The sequence below is a fragment of the Mus caroli genome, unplaced genomic scaffold (assembly GCF_978045245.1).
Source record: "Mus caroli unplaced genomic scaffold, Mus_caroli_1 scaffold_6, whole genome shotgun sequence".
Taxonomy (NCBI): domain Eukaryota; kingdom Metazoa; phylum Chordata; class Mammalia; order Rodentia; family Muridae; genus Mus; species Mus caroli.
In genome coordinates this window covers 12215872-12236821 of record NW_028227261.1, presented here as the reverse complement: position 1 = coordinate 12236821, position 20950 = coordinate 12215872, and the positions used below count along the sequence as shown (strand labels likewise).

General features: G+C 45.7%; 1 protein-coding gene across 5 annotated transcripts in view; it reads right to left on the bottom strand.

The window, feature by feature from the left end:
• Positions 1-7723: 7723 nt before the first annotated feature.
• Vps13d (vacuolar protein sorting 13 homolog D) overlaps positions 7724-20950 on the bottom strand; it is a 223463-nt gene continuing 210236 nt past the window's right edge. For 4 of the 5 annotated variants that reach the window (XM_085838693.1, XM_029475918.2, XM_029475920.2 and 1 more), the window contains 3 exons: positions 18626-18757; positions 11637-11877; positions 7724-10348 (listed from right to left, as the gene is read on the bottom strand). In XM_085838693.1, coding sequence (XP_085694819.1) covers positions 10217-10348; positions 11637-11877; positions 18626-18757 — 505 coding nt within the window. In that variant the 3' untranslated portion in view covers positions 7724-10216. Of the gene's footprint in view, positions 10349-11636; positions 11878-16260; positions 17621-18625; positions 18758-20950 lie in introns of those variants that run through there. The other variant, XM_085838694.1, reaches the window with a different exon arrangement.

Genomic DNA, 20950 nt, shown 5'->3' with positions numbered 1-20950 from the left:
GTCAGACAAGCATTTTCATTCCTCTTTTGAACCATCATCTGCCATGGCTTATTAGTCTGATTAAATGCAGGAATATGCTAGAAATGAGGGCTAGAGTATTCCCCACTCTTTTTAATTATTATACACGAATAATAATTCGAAGTAATTAACCCATAATAATGGGTTTCACTGTGACATGTCGTTCATGTGTATGATGTATTTTGATCATGTGCACCTCATCGCCCTCTGTTGTCCCCTTCTCATCCCTGCTGATCCCCTCCTACTCCCCTCTTGCCTGCACTCTACCTCCTTGTCTTTTCTTTCTCTTTTTTGAGCCACTGAGTTTTATTATGGTTGCTTACAGGAGCACAGACATCCTACGAGTGGATAAGTCACTGAATAAGCAACTCTCAGTTCCTCAGCAACCATCAACAGCAAAAGCTCCACGTGGAGGGAGAGCCTGGTATCGGGAGCCTGTCCCAAGGACTGGAGTCTTGAGCTGCATGCTGAGGGTTCGAGAGGAAGCCCCGGCCCTGAGATCTCCTGCACACCACGTGTGTGAGACTCTACTGTGCTGTGAGTCCTTGGAGTTTGCTTCCATGTGGAACACAAGGCATACTAAAGGATATATAATGCAGATGTGCTCAACTGAAGCTTACACTTGTATGATTAAAACTTGGTGGAATAGAAAGCCACCAGAGGAGTGTTCTGTCTCCATAGTCTGCAGGCTTTGTTTAGAACTGCTGAGGGCAGGGTGATAACAGCAAGCTATAAGTTTGTCCCTGTATGGTCCATGTCTAGGCCACATGCTTGCCCATCTGCCCACACCTAGGCTCTGAAGACTGCCCTTATGATGTCACCATCAAAGACCAATTATTCTCTGATTACCATATCACATCATTTGATCTTTCAATCAGTATTACTTTATCTCTCTTTTAATTGATTTACTGGTTTTTCTTAATTTAAAATTTTTATAATTATGGTATTTGTGTAATGTGTATTATGATCTCTCTCTCTCTCTCTCTCTCTCTCTCTGTGTGTGTGTGTGTGTGTGTGTGTGTACACATGTGCCATGGTGAGTGTGTGGATGTCAGAGGACACCTTCATTCTCTCTCTCCACTTTTATTCATGTGGGTTCCAAAATCCAACTTGGTCACCATGCCTGCAGAGCAAGTAAGTGCTTTGACCAGATGAGCCATCTCATGGGCCAACTTCACTCTCTTTATTGTGACTTCTACTCCTCAAATACCAGTGAAACTTTTCTTAGAGGCAACATCCTCCATGTCACTGAACCCAACCACATGTCCTTGACAGTCTGGTGTTGTTCAGCCCTGTCAACCATGTCTTTCTTCCTGCTCAGGACCTTCTCTCCTTTCCACTCCTTCTCAAAGCCACAATGTGATACTAGAAATGCTCCACTATGACATCACAATTCTCAACTGTGACTCTATAATGTTCCACTGGGCCATCATTGGGCCATCAGAATTCATTAGTGTGACAGCACAATGCTCCAAGGTAACATCACAATGCTTCATGATGGCATTACAATGGTACGTTATGACAACACAGTGCCGATTCTGACATCAGAATGCTCCACTGTCATATCTTAATGCTCCATTGTTACATCACAATGCAGTCTTAATGTCTTCAAAACATGAATTGTGATATCACAATAAAATTTTTCAAAAACACCAATTTTTCAAAACAACACAAACATGTTCTCAAAAGAATTTATAACCTTAAAACACCAATGTTGCTTGAGAAGCAAGGTGAAAGAGATAATGAAACAAAACACTCAATCTTGCCTGTTTCTATACATTATACCTGCGGATTCCATGCTGGTAGAGGGAAGGGGACTTATTTGGGAAGAGAACTGTGCCTAAAAGTGAACCAACTTGCTTTCTATGACATTACCATGGTCTTGATGATTATTTAAATACATTATTGCAGTAGCATCATGTGACTTCCTGGGGAGATACAAAGAAACGTCTCTTCACCAGAGACCAGCACCAAAGAAACAACTTCATCCAAGTTCAGCTTGGGAAGCCAGTTAGTATTCTGGGGTTACTCACAGGAGCATAAGTGAGAGGTAACCCTATAAGAATAAGAGATGACTCAGGCAGTCATGTCATTGAAAAACCCTTCACAGTATGGTTGGTGGCTCAGGAACTCTATGTTGCAGAAGATTCCTGTCCAACTCAGTGGCAGCTACATCTCTGAGGAGTCACCTCCTTTCCAGTTTAACTCCCCTTCCTGCCACAAAGAAATGTGTTATGGTTTGTATATGCTTGGCCCAGGGAGTGGCACTATTAGGTGTGGTTCTGTTGGAGTGGGTATGGGCTTTAAGACCCTCATCCTACAGACCTAGAAGTGAGTATTCTGCTAGCAATTTTCAGATGAAGATGTAGAACTCTCAACTCTTCCTGTACCATGCCTGTGTGGATACTGCCATGTTCCTGCGTTGGTGATAATGGACTGAATCTCTGAACCTGTAAGCCAGCCCCAAATAAATGTTGTCCTTATAAGAGTTGTCTTGGTCATGGTGTCTGTTCACAGCAGTAAAACTCTAACTAAGACAGAATGTTAACACATCCAATCATATGAGAGTGACCAGTTACTCTGATTTGGGAAGCAATGGGGAGGCAGGTGAAGTGCCTCAGTGGATAAAGGCTCTTGCTACCCCATATGGAGACTAGAGTTAAAGCCCCAGGCCCCTCATGGTGAAAAGAGAACACCAACTCCCATAAGGTGTCTTTGACTTCCACATGTGTGCCCTGCTTGTATGAATATACACCGACCCATTCAAATACAATCTTGGAGAGTAACATGGAAATTTGGTGAAAACTATATGCAACAATTAGGTCTTATAAGTAAGCTAGGGATAAGCTAAGGTATGCAGGAGGATATGTGTAGTTTATATGTGTATTAATTACTCTTTGACAAGAGGGACTTAAAAGAGGAAGGGTTTACCCTACTCTTGTTATCAATTTTCTCTATTCATTACCTCTTCTGTCATAGTAAGAAGGCATGGCAGCAGTGTGTGATAGCTGGTCACCAAGTCTATACAGAGAGCTGGATGTATGTGCTTAGCTGGTCTTTTCCTTTTCTCTCCATGGGATGGTGCCACCTATAGTCAGGGTGAATCTCCCTTCTCAGTTAAGGCTCTTTGGAAACTCCTGATTGACATGGGCAGAGTTTTGTCCTGAGTCATTCCAAAGCCAGATAAGTTGACACTGAAGACCCACTATCACAAGTTCACGCCTTGTTACCCTGATATCCCCAAACACGTCACTGTTAGCCACAGTGCTGCACTTCTGCTCTCTAAAGTCTCTAAAGTCAATTCCATAACATAAAATGCATTTAGTCCATCTCTCAAAGCCCCTAAAATCTTAAGTTTCTATATTGACCAAAAGTGTTACTGCAGGGTTTCTTCTGGAACTCAGTGAATCACTTAGATATTAGTTCTATACAATAAGAGTTGTGAGATTTTTATATACTACCAATATACAATGGTGAACAGCTTGCATTCCTACTCCAAAAAGGCATAGCTAGGAGAGACTGGACCAAAGCAAGATCAGAGCTCAGCCAGGCAAACACCAAATCCTACAGCTTTATGACCTGCACTTAGAACTCCTGGTGGTATCAGCTGGACTCCAACAGCCTTCGGGAACCTGGTTCCTTTCCTTGGCAGGCATCTCATGGACCTGGCATCCCTACCATCCAAGCATCTCCATTACACTTTAGGCTTTTCCTTCCCAGAGTCACACAATGGTGTTTCACAGCCTCCTTGCAGGGCTTCCAACCCTGCAAGTAACACACTTCCTAGCCTCGGTGGCTTTCAGAAACATTAGTGCAAGTCTTCACAACCCTGTAATTCATAAATTTTTCTATGCCTGTAAAATGAATACTGTGTGGGTGATACTATCAAGTTCTTTGGGGAGCTCAAGATACCGTGTGACCCTTTCCCCCATGGCTGTGGGGCCTCTGTGCACTGTGGTGGCTGAGTTTGGGAAACATGTGCCCCGCTTTGCAGCAGTAAAGTCCCACAGTGGCATTCTCTGTTCACGTTCTCCTTTCAAATGCATTCATGATTCTGACAAGTTGGAGTCTCAGTGAGGCACCTTTCCTGGTGTCCCATAATAAAGTCCTTCCCCTCTCCAAGTGAACTCATTCCTGTAACAATTATAGCCGTTTTCTCTGCACCGTCCTTATCAGCAACTTTGATTTACTTGTTTACATCCTGTGGTGGCAGGAATGCAAGTGGCTCCAAAAGGCTCATATATTTGAATGCTTCGTCAGTCCCTAGTTTTGAGAAGAATTTGAAGGGGTAGCCTTGTGAGAGGAGGTGTGTCACTGGGGTGAGTTTGAGATGTAAAAAGTGCATACCAGACCTAGTCTCCTGCATGCCTTGGGCATGCATCCAAGATGTGATGCTTCCCTCAGCTACTTCTCCAGCACCATGCCTGCCTGATGCCATGCTTCCTGCCTGGATGGTTATGACACAACCTCTGAACGTCAAGTCTTCAGTTCAATGCTTCCCTTTGTAAGTTGGCTTTTCACAGCGATAGAACAGTAACTAAGGTACTGCCTTATCACAAAACTGGACATTTTTACATCTGTCTGCTCCACTGGTTGTACTGGGCCAGCCGAAACCTATACAAGAGCAGTAGCAATAACTGTGCCACAGTTTGGATGATAGCTGTCTTGTGACTTCCTATGAGAAAGAAATTAGTCCATTAAAACTGTATTCAGCCTCACTCAAATTCTTAGGTGGAGGGCAGAAATATAGCCAGGTCCTTAGCCAGAAGGTGACATGAATGGCCTCTAGTCCAGTCCCTAATAGAATCCTTGTCTCACTGTAATACCTTGTGATTCCGGCCTCCACTGTGCACATTTTTATCAGCACTCTGGTTTTCCACACTCCCACCAGAATGTTCCATTAAGTTCTGCTTACAGAATCACATAGGGCGGGCTGGAAAGATGGCTCAGTGGTTAAGATCACTGAGTGCTCTTCCAGAGGTCCTAAGTTCAATTCCCAGCAACCACATGGTGGCTCACAACCATCTGTAATGGGATCTAATGCCCTCTTCTGGTGTGTCTGAAGAAAGCAGTGGTGTACTCACATATAGAATCACATAGGGCTTCTCTGGCTTCAATCCAAACTCTTGCACATACCTCCCACAAACCAGTCCTAAATACCGAAGAATCATACCAATAGGGATTTTCACAGCAGCAGCACACTGCTAGGATGAATTTTCTATGGCAGGGTCTTTTCTCATTGCTGTAACAAAACACCCAACACAAAGACAACTTAAGAAGGGTTTATTTATACTCACAGTTCAATGGTTTGGTTCACCATGATGGGAAGACATGGTGGCAGGACTATGAGGCAGCAGGTCCTGTTGCATCCACAGTCAGAAAATGGAGAAAGATGAATGCTGTTGTTCAGTTGGCTTTTTCTTCCTTCCTTCCTTCCTTTCTTCCTTCCTTCCTTCCTTCCTTCCTTCCTTCCTTCCTTCCTTCCTTCCTTCCTTCCTTCCTTTCTTTCTTTCTTTCTTTCTTTCTTTCTTTCTTTCTTTCTTTCTTTCTTTCCTTCCTTCCTTCCTTCCTTTCTTTTTTTCTTTTTCTTTCTTCCTCTCTTTCTCTCCCTCCCTCCCTCCCTCCCTCCCTCCCTCCCTCCCTCCCTCCCTCTCTCTCTCTCTCTCTCTTTCTTTCTTGTTTTTTCTTCCGGCGGGTAGGGGGTGGTGGGGGTGGTCTGGGATTCCAGCTCATGGGCTCGTACTGCCTGCACTCATAGTACATCTTCCCTCCTCAGGTAAACCGGAAACACCCTCACAGACGTGCAGAGAAGTTTGTCTCCTAAGTGATTCCAAATCCATTCAAGCTGATGTGCTTTACTCACCTCAATATGCAAATACATGTACCATCAAGACCTTGAGCATCTGAGTATGTGGAATGCATGGGGACCGCTGTCCCCACGGATACCAGGGCATGGCTGAACCTGCCTTAGAAAGCAAAGAGGAGTCACACAAATCGAAACGAATCAAGAGTTAAAAAAAAAAAGCAGCAAAGAGAAGGGAATTTCAGAGCAGTTATTTTAAAAAGTACAATAGACTTAAACCAAGCGGTGGAAGTATGTAGGATTTTGAATGAGAAAACACAGAAGGCATTAAAATAAGCTATGAGAATCCACACAACTGTATGATAGCAAAATGGCTTAAGAGAACTAAATAATGTTTTTAAAAAAATGTTGCCAAAGCTGACCTAAGAAGAGGAAAATCTGAAATACCCCAATTGGCAGACAGTGCGACAGTGATTAAAGGAACTAATGCAAAATGCACACGCTCATCTAACTGTCAAAAAGCAGAACAGGAAACCCTACTGTAATTTAAGTAAGACAAACCAGAAGAATGTGGACAGCTCTCTGATCCATTTAAGGCAACCAAAGATATTTCTTACTTTATAGATACAAAGACTCAAAATAGCAGCAAAAGAAGCAAGACATATCGCAAGACTAACAAGTTAACACATACTGTAGAAATGAGAGTCATTCCAGGGATTAAGGGTGGGCTATGTCAGGAAATCTACTCACATAATATATAAGTTTTAGAAAATGAAAGGTGAGTTGGCAAAATGGCTCAGCAGATAAAGGCACTTGCAGCCAAGCCTGATGGCCTGAGTTCAATCCCCAGTACTCACATGTCTGTTGGTCTGTCTGTCTGTCTCTCTCTCTCACACACACAAACACAAAATAAATACATGTAATTCAAATGTTAAATAAAAAAATTAAAGGAATAAAACCAGTATGTCCATAAAAATGATACTGAAAGTATTTGCTATACTTCAACAGCCACTGTTCCTAATGATAAACCACAATATTGACAAACTGACTCTCCTATAGGGTGAAGTCACATTTTTCTGTATCTCTATCACCTCCTGTCCTGTCATAATCAGCTCATGTCCCTAGAACACAGTGGTCAAATGCCCACCCATCTTCTCTCACATATGACCACCCTTAACTTACCCTATGGTTTTTTTCCCCTTGCTATGTTGCTGGCCTAGAAATGCCTGGGCTCTAGGGACCCTCAGAACCCAGTGTGGGTAGCTGAGAATATATAGGTGAGTCCCTGCCCCTAGCCACCTTTCCTGCTTGAGGTACCAGGTATTAGCTACCTTCTACCATGGCCAAATACTCTAGAGGTGAGTATGTGGTATCTCTGGTTTCACTCCATTTACCCTTGAACCTTTTCCCTCTCACCAAGCTTTCAGCCCCAACCCCCACCACGACTGCTCCACTGCTTCTGATTCTGAAGTGTGAATGTGGTCCTCCTGGTTTCTTAGATGCATTTGCTAGTATAACTCTGAAACCTACACGGATCCACACCCTCATGGATCACTTGTCTCTAAATGGGCCTGCTCTGCCTCCTTTCCATTTGTCTGAACACTGAGTGATGACCTCTACCCTGCCAGCTCAGCCCAACAGCCCTGGGGTGGTGGTAGTGAACAGCATCTAGCACACAGACACTGGAGGGCAAAGCCTCTTCCGTCTGCTCATTCCAGGTATGTCCGGTCTCCAGTGGTGACTGCCACTTGGCAGCCCCTGACTGCCAAGGCTGTACTATGTTTGATGTCTTGTCACTGGTGAGGATTCTAGAGCTCTGGCAACACAGACGGGGAAGAAGGGGAGGAGAGGAGAAAGAGGAGGAGGAGGAGCAGGAAGAGCAGGAGGAAGAAAGCAAACGTGTGGGAAATCAACAAGGTATTTTATTTTATAGAACGTGCTAACTCTGGGGTATGGAGTTTGCACAGTCTGTGTATACATAGTGAAGAACTGGATATTTTATTTTCCGTTCACTGAGAAGCTATGATGCTTTTTATATCTTTTATTTTTTTGAGGCACAAATGACACTTGAAGACAAAGTGGCCCTGGATCCTTTAGAACACTGAGTTGGGATGAGTGCCCCACCGAACAGTTGGGGGCTGACACAGAGGCTGCCTCTACTTCTCCTCCATGTGTGTCTGGAACAGGTTGCTCTCCTTCTGGTTTTCCAATGTGATCTAAGAACCAGAGTGGCTTCAAATGTCTCTCCAGCCAGCTTCCCTTCGTCTGCTAACTTCTTCCAGAAGAGCTGTATTTGAGGCAGTATGAAATTGTCCCAGCAGAGTCTCTGACACATGGTGAATACCAACTTAAGAGGAAACAGGAGCAGTGGCAAGGCCTGTTTCTTCTGGATCGTTGGGCTTTGTCCTGGCAAGCCAGGAAGCAATGGTGAAGGCATCTGGAGTATTTCCCAGGCCTGGCATGAGGGCTTTTTGGCTGGGATAACTGAGAACTCAAAGTTGATCTCCCTTCACCCCGCAGTCTTACCCCATCTGGTCTCCAAAACCCATTTTAATACCTGCTCCTTCTAAGGCTAAATATCATAGGAAGGGGCTGTGTCATCGCAGAAGATGGACAGTTATTTAAAGAGCTGATTAAATTAGAAAGGAGCTGGGGGGAGGGTGTCTGATTCTCCCTGGGTCCTCCTGAAGCACCAGCTGCAGACTGAGAAACCCAGTTTAAGGGGCCCAAGGCAGCATAGACTTCCCTTAGCAACACTAGTTCCTTCTAATGGTTAGGGACTGTCCCAGCACGTGGCAGGGGACACACATAAGCCATGCTTCTGAAGCCTGCTCTATGAGAGACCAACATCTCAGGTAGTGGGTTACTGAAAGTAAGGCCAGAGGTCAGACCTGGGTGGGTATGGGGGCCCAGGTTGTTGAGGAAGACCATGAGGAACTAAGTCCTCCCCCTCAGCTGTGAGTCTCCAACAAGGGCACTGACAACATCATGCCCTCCTTAGGGAGCAACAAATCCCCAACCAAAGACCCAACCCACAAAAAGTGCAGTCCAGTCTACTCAGTCTACTCAGTCTACTCAGGAAAGAAGGCAAACTAGGAGGTCAAGAAGAAAACATTTATGTAGCTAAAGTGCTTCTTTAAGATTGCCCTTGCCTATCAGTGCTTATGTGCCTTGGTGCATACACAAACTCAGAGAGAGACACACACAAACACATACATAAACACACACACACACACATGGATTGGGGGTGGGCCTTGGAGAACAGATCCCCTATGTTTGTGTCTTGGAAGGATTAGAATTATAAATACCAAAACACACCCATTGGGTCACCCTGGATCTCAGCTACGTGTATGACACAATTGTGGAAATTGGCTAGACTTGTTTAAAAACAATACAAAACAAACAAACAAACAAAACACCCCAAATTACAAGGTTTGATTATAGTATAAGGTGAGGCCCACCCTCCACCTCCAATTTGCTTACTCCTTCTAGAAAAGGGAAACACCAAAGTGGAACCCAGGAAGCCCCTGGCTCCCATGCACACCCTTCTCTATAACTTTCTCCCTTTCATCCGTTTCTCAGGGGGCTACAATGCTGTGACATGGTTTTACTAAACAGAACACAGTGGGAAATGGGACTTTTTTTCCATTTATGTCAAGAGAACCCACCAATGCTTCACACTTCTTAATCACAAGCAGCATGAAGAAAACCTGGATAGCCTTGGTGTGTGAGCACACACTTAGCAACTAACGTTTGACCTTCCAGTTGGGTGGAGTGGTTGAAGAAAGCCAAATGGGAACAAAGGTGGGCACCATGCTGGCCTCCAGTCCTGCTTTCCATAGTGGCTCTACTTCTGCTTGCCTCTAGGTGACTAAAGACTCACGCTTGAACACTGACTGCAGCTGCAACTCTTCTATGCACCCTTCTACTTCCCAAGAACGTTTTCTCACAGGGAATTCCTGCAGGAGGTGTGCAGAAGTAGTGTGGCAGAAGGGCCAGTCCAACTTTACATTACTGTACAGGTAACAAACCTTCACAACAGCACAGCCCTGCTCAGAAGCTTCTATGTATTTACAAACACACAGTTGTACATATATACATGTTAACAAAATACAGGGCATTCTAAAAATTAGATCCATCTTAATACATTTTAAAACGTTATTCCATCAATACTTTTAAAAATTATTTCCCCATAATCTAAAGAAACTCCCTGCCCCACAAACTAATATGGTTTCTGTTTACATTTTTCCCTGTGAGAATTTCTTTCCCCTTGTTCCTTGATATTTTCCCCCCAAAACCTCTTCTGGCTTCCCTTCTAACAGGAGCCGAGTCTGGGCTTCAGCCCTCTGGGTTGGGCTTCTGCCTGGAGCATCTCTCTCCAGCAGCCGGGTGTCCTCAGGAGTCCAGCTCCAACTGCTCTTGATTCTCACTGAGTCTTAACATAAGTTGCTGTTCATAGTAGAGGCTCTTTGCATAGTTTATTTCTTGTGATAACTTGACAGCAAGGACCTCAGATTTCACATGCACCTAGGGAGGAGACAAGAATGAACACATTGCCCTGAGGTTAGGCAGCCAAGAACAACCACAGGGCATGGTCAGAGTACAGCCACCCCAAAGCAGTTCCCATCTAACAGGCAAGGTAAAGAGATTCTCAGGGACCTGTGACTGGTTCACTCTGATCCAAGCTTTTAGTTTATGTCTCAGGTTACTGCAGGCAGCCTTTCACTGCCTGTAACTGATGAGCTTCCATTCAGGGGTAAGGCAGGACAATCGACTAAACCCCTTATTCAAGTTCAATGCTTGGTGGTGGCTGAGCACATGAAGAATCAGCAAGTATGTGCCTAAAGGCTTTCTTACCCAGAGTGCTTCACTGCTAGCCTGCCTTGAAAGGGGAGACAGAGTAGGTAGGCACAGCTGGTGGAAAATGCACACTTTGGGTTATTAACTTGCAGCCACCCAACTCTCTGACTTAAGTCACTGACCCCAGGAGGGGCTGACAAGCTCAATCCAGTTCATCCCTGAGAGACTGGAGAAGGTGGAAGTGCTCCTGGGGAGAAATCCAGGCAAGATGGCTCTTTTCTGGTCTATAGGAAGAGCCAAGATGAACACAGTCACTCAAAAGGACAAAGCTTTGGGGATGCAGCAGCAGCAGGACCAATGCCTGCAGCTGTGACTAGAGATGGAGCTGCTTCCTCACAATTGCTCTGCTGTGGGCTCACTTGCCCAGCTTAGCAGAGCAAGTTCTTTGGATTAGACACAAGTGATGGGGTCAGATGGGTCAATGAGGTGTGAGCCCTAGCTTGTGCCACAGTCTGAGCCCAAGCTATGTGGCCTGAAGGAATCACTTGCCCTGGCCCCTCTGTCTCTAACAGCACTGTTCAGGAAGTACATGCTGGAAACTTTTGGGTGCATCTCCACCCAAAAGTTCTGACACAATACCTCCTACCCTACGGAGATGAATACCATTCTTATTTACAAATATCTATTGAATGTACTTCATACTACGTCTCTTCATAGATCAAAAGATTGTGGTTTTCTGATACCAGGAAAACAGTGCAGCATGTGCCCTGTGCTGGACTCAGGGTGCCAGCACGTAGTACCATGTTTCAGGGACACACGAAAACTCTGTGAATCATGTCACTGCATTGTGTTGATAGGTAATCAAGACACAAATGTAAGAGAACACACCCAGGGTTTCCGGCAGAGCGGGAGCAGGACAGTCAGTGCAGTTCAAACCTCCCATTGGAGTCCTCAGAGGAAAGCAGGGGTAGGGCAGGGTTTGTCCACATGAGTGGCAAGAAGCTGCTATACTTACCATTGGCTTCTGGTGGGATGGGCCTGGGATGGACACGCCACTGCTAGAATTTGCAGCTTTCTTAGTTACTTGCACATACACCTTCCCATGGTCTTTGGAGACAAGACAGTGGTAGAGGTCATCATATTTGACCTCGAGGAAAATGGCCTCTCGGTCTACGTAGTCACCACTCTTCAGAAAGTACACAGCTTTAGAGGAGATGAGCACGCAGTAGCTATCAATGTTCTCCACGGCTATGAAGCTGCATGGGAGAGAGAATTTGGGATGCTGAGCTGCTCCATGTCAGGGCCAGGCCGTCCCTCGATACTCTAAGGGCAGAGGCCTGCTCAGGTCTAGGGTCTGAGGCCTAGGTTTCCACAGGCTTCCCAATTACCACCCCTTACTGTGCATGTGCATGGTTTTATTCCTCTGGGACTCAGGTTCCTCATCTGTAAGTCCGTATGGCCTTAGGAGCTGCTGTTCATAGCTCATAGCTCTCTGCTGTTGGGTGCTCATGAACACTAACAAGTAATATTTGCTATGAGTTTCAAACAGAAAAAAAAAAATCCTGTTTTGATATGGGCTTTGTGGGGTGCTCTGTGAACTTTTGGATAGTTTATGAGTTAGAGAAAATGGAAACAATGCTTTGCTGACAGGACATATGACAGACCATGATAGATCATGAGGAGAGACAGTAGGGGCTAGAAGATAGTGAGGGGACAGGTCTGCCAGACCGAAAACAATAGCATTTGCTTCTTTGCTCTGACTACCCTGATGAGAGGTCACCTGACCCCTGTTCAGTATGGCCAGCGTCATGGGGCTTGTGATACCACTGAACTCTCAGAACTATAGTCATCACTTCTAAATCTTACAGGCCACTCAGAAACAGCTTAGATTTGAAAAACAGAGAGAAGCCTGAGTCCTGGAGTACTTGCAACAGAGCTCACAGACTGGTGTGGAAATTCATGCAGGACTACTCTCTGCTCAGCTGCTGAACCAGGAGTAGTCACCTTGAAAGCCAGTGGCCACCTTCTCAGCTTGGTGGCCGCCTGTATCTTATGCTGGCTTTTCCCAGTGTGGCTGGCCATCAGGGATAGTAAGGACACACGGAGTGATGGCAAGCATACCAAGAGCTGACTGACAATAGGCTGGCTGTGTACCTTGGGGTTTTAAATTGTGTTTTCACAGAGCCAAGGCTCTATCTGGAACTGCCATGGATCCAGGTCCAGGGTAGTCTTAGTCCAGGGTCACAGAGCACAAAGTCATCAGAAAGGGTAGAGTCATTGAGGGCAGGACAGGGCCAGTTTGCTGGCAGCCAGGGACTTGCCTGTCAGACCCAAGTATGGCTGGCTCTCACTTTCCTCTGCAACTCTCTAGAGCATCCTTCACTCTCCTTCCTACTGCCCCACACTGAGTCACCATCCTTACCCTCAAAGCTTCCCCAAATACCTTGGCTCTTGACTGCTGCTGACCTTTCAACACCTTGGCCCGTCAAAGCACTGTCAGAGGATTCTTTCTGCTTCTTGCTAAGCATCCTGGCTTCAGTGGCACTCTAAGCACCAGTGTGGTCCATTGTACACCCACACGACTTCCTGAGTACCCACCACGGAGTCAGCCACCCATGAGGACTTGCTAAGAACCCACGTTGTTCCAGTCATCATTTTAATTATGGCTCCCATGACAAAAATTGGGGTTTGCTGTTCTCATTTAACTGGTTGGCAATGCTGAGAATGTAGACTTGTAAAGTCTCACTGCCAAAATTAGAAGTGCTCAGCCGTTCTCCATGATCAGCAGGCTTAGCACAGCCTTCTTATGCCCCACACTCAGAGTCACGGGCAGCATTACTGTATGAGGAGAAGGGAGGAGGAAAGGACATGGAGAGACAGAAGGAAAGACAGAAAGAATAAAGAGCATCTCAGGGCCAGCTGGAACTAGATGGAAAATGAGCTGAACACACAAAAACAGCTTTGCTCTAGAGCACAGGTGGGCCAGGCGATCAGCCATGAAGGCTGTCTGGAAATCTCTAAGGAGACTCAAAAAGAGGCCAGGAGGCAGGGTGAGAGCAGACACACGGATTACACCACCCAGGAGAGACTGGATCTCTAGCCTCTCATTAGTGCTCCATCCTCCTCTGAGGAGCCTTGGTGCCACCCAGGAAGATGCCTTTATACCAAAGGGCACAGGGACTGGTCCTGAGCATACATCCCAACCCCCTTCTAGGAGGCTGCAAATGGCTCAAGTCCTCTCAAAGACCAGGAAATAAGGAGGAATTGTGGCTCTGAGCCAGGGGTGCTTCTATAAGGCAGGTAGCATGGTAAAGGAAATCTTGGCTAGGCTAGAAAGGAGAGTCCACAAGTTTGAGACTCTGGTCAGGTGGTTTGCAGTTTGGTGACTCAGTTCCTTCATCTCTGAGGGAGATGGTGCTGCCTACCAACTCCTTCAGTTAAGGTTAACGGAGAAGATCCATGTTGGGATAGAACAAGCGCAATACAGTAGCCCTCACTACCTGTATCTTCACTCTGGGCCTAGGACCCCTGCTCATGCCCTGGGGTTGCTGCTGTTCACAGCATTCACTGTCCCAAATCCTTCAAACCAAAAGCAGATCAGAACCAAGGCCAACGTTGGGAGAAGAGAGAAAACTGGGCAATGATAGCCAATGGCTGTCTCCCCACTTTCCCTGAGGCTTCCTCTGCAACCCATTACCCAAGGTTTTGGGTCCCATCACCACCACTGCTGTCAGTCTGCTTGACACCCTCCCACACACCCCAAATCTGGAAACCACATCAAACTCACTCAAACAGCTTGGGGCAGACCCTTCATCTCCTGATCCCGATCCCGAACTTGTCACTCACTGTGAGGAATTAGCGTGGGGCAAAGCAGAGCTCTCTTGGTTCTATATTCTTCTGACATTTTCCTCCAGCTCCCCTTTTCTCTGTAGCTGCCCACCTACAGGCCAGCTCTCTACAGGCTCTGCACCCCACCCCCAGCCAACAGAACAGCCAAGACATGGCTGACACATGGACTTTGGCTTTCCAGAGTCTACCTATAGCCACTTTTCACTGCTGCTGGCCCACAGGTGGGCTGATGGAAAGCCTCTCAGGTGACAGAGGAGGGACACTCCATCTGTCTTGTGAGGGCAGAGGGCAGAGGGAAGATGACAAACACACACAAGCACCAGGGTAAGTTCTGGCCTTCCAGAAGAGGACAGAGAGGCCCTCTCTTCCAAACTAACCACCAGAGGCCCATGGCAGGTGGCTCAGACTTCTGTTAGGACAGTAACTGTCTATGTTACAGGCAGTGGGCAACAAGGGAAATAACAGTGAACATCTTCCAGCTTATCTCCTATGTTATCTCCCTCCCCTCCCAAACAAGTCTCTTTGACTTGCTAGACTATGGACTTGCTGAGGAACACCACAAAGTTGTAAAGTTGTACTTGACCTGGCAGACAGTGAAACAATGTATTGGCCAAGGATTCAGAAGACGATAGAGAAGGGATGCTAGGAGGAACCCCACTGCACATAGGTACAACATGGGGTGTGGGATACCAGGGGCTGTGCTGCCCTCAGAACTTCAAGCAAGCCATTGACTTCTATCTGCGCAGCTGAGTAAGCTGCTGGATACAAGTCTGCAGGTGTCAAATGTTTCTGACAGGTTAGCTCCTGGCTTAGAGACAGTGTAAGCTGGAGCTAGGCTGTGGCTGAGAGAAACAGTGACCATCTAGTCATGTAAGGCACTGGGGTCCATTTCCAGCAAAGGAAGGAAGGACAGAGGGACAAAGGGGATTTCACTATTACTCATTTCCTGAATTCTTTTTGATTTTGCTAACCATGTAAATGAGTTGGTTTCATTAGAAGAGAAAGGTGACATTTTTAGCATGCTACTTTAGTCTGGATCCTCTTCTTCAAAATTCCCTCCTCCCCTGCCTCTAGGAGACAAGCACCTAAGGAAAAAAACCTGAAGTTTACAAGGCTGCCTTTGCTTGCTCTTTATATTTTCTGTATTAAAAATATACACATACACTCACAAACCACACACACCACACTCACACACACACACACAATACACACAATACACACAACACACACAACACACACACACAATACACACAATACACACAACACACACACACACATACAATACACACAATACACACAACACACACACACAATACACACAACACACACACACACCACACTCACACAATATACACACACACACACAACACACACACACAATACACACACACACACACACACACACACACACACACACACACCCCTCCTAGATATTCCTTTCTGTCTAAATAATGAAAGAACCCAAGGATCTGGTCTTGTGATCGCCTTTGTGCCTGCAATCTGAATGGGCCAACTTGATAAAATACTCGAAACGAGTAGATACTTCATAAAAGACAAACAAACAACTAAAGGGTGACTCCTAGCCACAAACTAGGCATTGTTCAGAAAAGTTAACCATACAGGATCCTGGGTTAAGACTGAGGAGAATGGGAAGTAACAGAGGTGCACAGAACTGATGAGCCTGCTATGAAGCCTTAGCAGACCTTAAATTGGATGTCAGTGACAATCTGTTTAATACTGTTTAATTAAATGGAAAAAAACCCCACAAAACTAAATGCAACTTGATGTGGGAGATCAAAGTTGACGCTGCTGTGGCACTGGGGACTTTGTGGGGTTTTCACTCCATCAGGAAGTAATTACACAATATTTTCCAGAAGTGAAACAGTGAGTCTAAGTGGAAAAAAATGTGGAAACATTTAGTTAGAACAGTAGAGCAAGGTATTAAAGACTCCTTTAACGGGTTAACTCTGAGGGGAATATGCAAATAATTAGGTCCTTAAACATGTTTTTAATTACAAATCTAGGATAAAAGTCAGAGGTAGAAGTCGGCACAGGAGTTTTTCCTGAGTACGCCCTTCCTGCAGAGGGATGACTAGACCACTCACATGACCCTGAGTACAGGCTGATAACAGAGGACACTCCAAGCCACGTCTGCCAGGGCCCCTTGTGACCTCTCCTATATGCCCAGGAAGACTGGGATCACATGCCTCCCTCACCACCCACTGGCTAGGCTCCACCTTTAGTGTGGGTGGAGATACAAGGTCCTCATCTTCAAAGTTAAAATTCAGGCAGTAACTGTGCCCAGATCACATGAAACTTCAAGTGTTTTGTGAAACTCATTTTGCTGATTTCTTCCTGGCTGCAGATTTTAGCTCACTGGCCTGTTTCCAGGGTGTGTACCATGTGGGCAGCAACTCTATGATGTCTGGACTATACAATTTGTCCATAGTGTTTTCTGTTCTTCTGACATTCTATTACAAATGAATCTTGTTTCAAAGAACCAGAGATGGTTTGGATCAAATAGAGGTGGGTTAACAAAGAATTTAAGATTTAACACCCAATGATCTGTAATTTTACTTAGCCCACCCTCCTTTTTGAGACAGGGATGCCAGGCTGACTATGGAAGGTAGCTGAGGCTGACTTTGAACTTGTGGTCCTCCTGCCTCCATCTCCTGAGTGCAAATGCTACTACTCTTGGTTTATGCAGTGCTAGACATGGAACCTGGGGCTCTGTGCATGCTAAGCAAGCATCCTACCAGCTTAGCTACATCTCTCACCCCTTACTTACCCTTTGATAGTACCCCTAAGTCCTCATGGGAAATGGAAAGTAGGACATGTGTTAACACAAATGTTGACCTGCAGCTCTCCAGCTGAGTTTATTGAGTGATTTAAATCCCAGGCACTTCTAGGTTCAGAGGGTTCTCCAGTGAGTGGGACACCCTAGCCATCACTGGCTGACACTCCAGTAGAGTCTATATCATGTTCTGTTTGGCTGAGAAATGACTCTCTAGGTGTGAGTCTGAGGCTCAAAATCCCATCAATAGTGCAGTTTATAGGATGGTCTCAGCCCTCGCAGCCTTCAGAAATGAAGATCGAAGTTTCTGTTGTTGAAGCCACTCAGTCCACAGCATGTGTCGGTAGCAGAATAGGCTCAAGGGAAGAAGTGCACAGCATTATTTAGAGATACTCCAGTGATACCATGGCAGGATACACATAAGAAGATGCCATATCCTATCTCCTAAATTCTAGACTTCATTTTCTATGTTCTCATTCAAACAAGATATGAAATGGGAATTGAGGCCTCTGGTATGGTCTCAACCAATGACACTGAAGGCCAGGAGCTAATCTTCCCCTGAACTCTTCCACTAGTCAGCAACACCCACAGTGCCAGAATCTTCCCTAGTTTGCTTCACCTGAGAGGATACAAGTTACACTAGGACATTTCTATGCCCCAAATTCAGTCATCTCACACTTGGTCAAGAAAGCACAGGTCACAGAGCACCTTACATTCTGAGAATTTCCACAAAATAGTACCAGAGACTACCATGGTTACCATGTCAGCTAAGAATAATCTTACTAGCTGAAAATGTGTAAGAGCGACAAAATAATTAAGAAAGCTGCATTTCCAGGATATTAGATGGGTAATAATTTGCTTCTTGGTTTCAGTTTGCTAGCATTCTCTAGCAAACAGTAAAGTTAAAAAAAATATATATATATATAGGGCATGGTGGCGCACACCTTTAATCCCAGCACTCGGGAGGCAGAGGCAGGCCGATTTCTGAGTTTGAGGCCAGCCTGGTCTACAAAGTGAGTTCCAGGACAGCCAGAGCTATACAGAGAAACCCTGTCTTGAAGACCATATATATATGACTAAAGTTCCTTAAGACTGAGACTATCTCATGCCCTGGCCTCTCTGAACTGACTACAGAGAGACTGATACCGCAGAGACAACACAGGGAGGTCTGCTTTGGAGCAGGCTGAGAGCCACTCCCTCTGGTACTGGTCATTTACAATCTGACATTTAGGACAAGTAATTCTTTAGTCTCTTCCAAGGGCTGTATCCGCATGAAGCTCCTGGGTCATAGAGAAATTTCTCAAAGACAGACAAGGCAATACAGTAGACCAATGGGCTGTTTCTTACAGTCCCCCACTTACAACTCGTCCTGGATGTTGTCCGTTAGCTTGAAGAGCTGTTCCTGTCCTTCTGCTTGGCTCTCAGAATATCGAGGAAGCAGCCCCTGGGGACCAGTGCAGCAACGTGGTTTCCGAACCCTCTGGGCTTGGGTCCTAGAAGGGCAAATGGACAAGAAGAGGTTAAAGTGTCATGGTTAAAAGGATTTTCCTTCCTTGTTTGAAAAGGCATTGCTTAATAGACAGGATCCAGCTGCTGCAGGACTGTGTGTATATGACATGCCCACTGTGGATTCAGACTGGACTTTACAATCTTTTGGCTATAAGATTATTATGATGCTCAATGTGCTAATTTCCTTAGCTCCCCATTTCACTTTTGGTATAATAGGATGACATAACCTGTTGGCTGGAAAACCAAGAAAAATGCCTATTGGGCTTCTGCTGGAGAGCATAGATTACCTATCACCGTGGCTCTTTAGGATGATTATCACAAGCTTCCCTGTGGACCACACCATTTGGCTAAGGGTCTCTTTGGGTCAGCCCTCTGGGGACATGCTGTGGGTTCAGGAAGAACACAGCAGGGGCCTAGGCTACAGTGAGAACCTGCCATGTTACCAGGTTCCTATGGAGTGAACTCAGTCTCCCTGGTAAAGAGTAAGGAATGCAGCAGCCACGTGAAGGAGCTAGTCCCAGGCCACAGCAGCAGCCCTAACTCATGCCCTTGGCTGTTGGTTGCCTAAAGGAATCTGCTTTGCTATGGCTTTCAGGGTCGGCTGCTGTTGTCTTTTTCCACAAACCATAGACAGGATAATTGATAAATACTTTTTGGTGTTTTCCTAGAAACAGGAGTCCATATTTGTCTTGGAAAGACAGCACATACTTCAGATGACTGATAAGCCTGTACCGGGTCTGTCCTTAGCTGTGCACTTGCTGTACTTTTTATTATTTGTTCCTGGAACCCACTGAAGCAAAACATCCCTCTCTAGACATACCTCAACGAGGGGAGCAGGCAGCCGTACTGAATCAGCACTTTAGAACTGGTGCTAGTGGAGACAGACCGACCGGGAAGAGGTACTCTAGGGCAAGTCTGGGTAAGATCCTGGAAGCAGAAGCCTGGAACTTGCCACAGGCTATCTGCAGAGCTAAGATCATTGCAAGTGTTTCTGGACACAGGTCAGGCTGAGTTTGCCAGGCTGTGGGTCCAGAAGGTGCCATGGGGGGCGGTGTATACATGTGAAAGTTCTTAGGAAGCCAGAGAGGGAGTCTCCTACTCCCAGACAATTTTCAAATATTTAGGTATGAGGGTGCTTAAGTCTTGGTTGTGTTTCTAGGAGTTATATAAAGACACAGTGACTTGCATGAGGGACTGGGTTGGCTTCATTTACAGCACATATTTACATATTCCACTATGCTTAGGCTCAATTCCTCCTTCAAGGTTAGGCTTACTAATGTGCTGACCCCTGAGTTCTCCCTGAAAGCAGGGATGGTGGTGTTGGCAGACACTGTGGGTCCACTGTAGTGGAACTTTGTAACTGCTCAGCTTTGGATGCTAGCAGGTCACCATATACAAGGTGTCCGCAGGAAGATGCTGGGTGCACTTTTCCAGATAGCGTGTTTTAGTTTCCTGGCCTGGTGAAACAATTGCTGTCATTTCACTGTCTAGACAGATCAATGGCATGTCTTCCCCAAGCATTCCCATAGTTCTTTTGCCTAAGAGACTCTGGAAGTGCCACTGGATAGCAAGTAGAAGAACAAACATCCCTTCTAAAGGGAGATGGTGAGGTCACTTTCTTACCTCCTTTCAATATAAGGTTTGATTATCCTTTCACCCCACTTCCCAACTTGCAGAGATATTTGTGGGCTTACTTACCTATAACATATACTTCACACTAACTATAATATCCACCTCTCTACACCTGCTAACAAATGGCCTTTGGGTTTATTTGCTTTGAGTGAGGGTCTTACTATGTTGTAGCTCATGCTGGACCTGAACTTATCATATAGCTCTAGCTGGCCCTGAACTGGCTGGCCTGCCTTAGCCTCCTGCATGCCAATTCCCCCTACATCAGTGAGAATATCACCTCACTCTGACATGTATGTATTTATTGCCTCCACACAAACAGCACACATCATGAGAAAAAAACATTTGGCTTCAGCAGCGCCTGGCTGCCTGCAGAGAAGCAACAGAATGGTGAATGGTTTGCGAGAGGGGAGCAGTGGAGGCCTACGCTGGGCTGCAAAGCAAAGACGAGGTTTTATGATGTTAAAGCTAATGGGCATCATCTCATCTTTCTAGGGTACTTCTGTCTAGTCTACTAGGGAAACAAAGGAAAGATATGAAACTTTAAC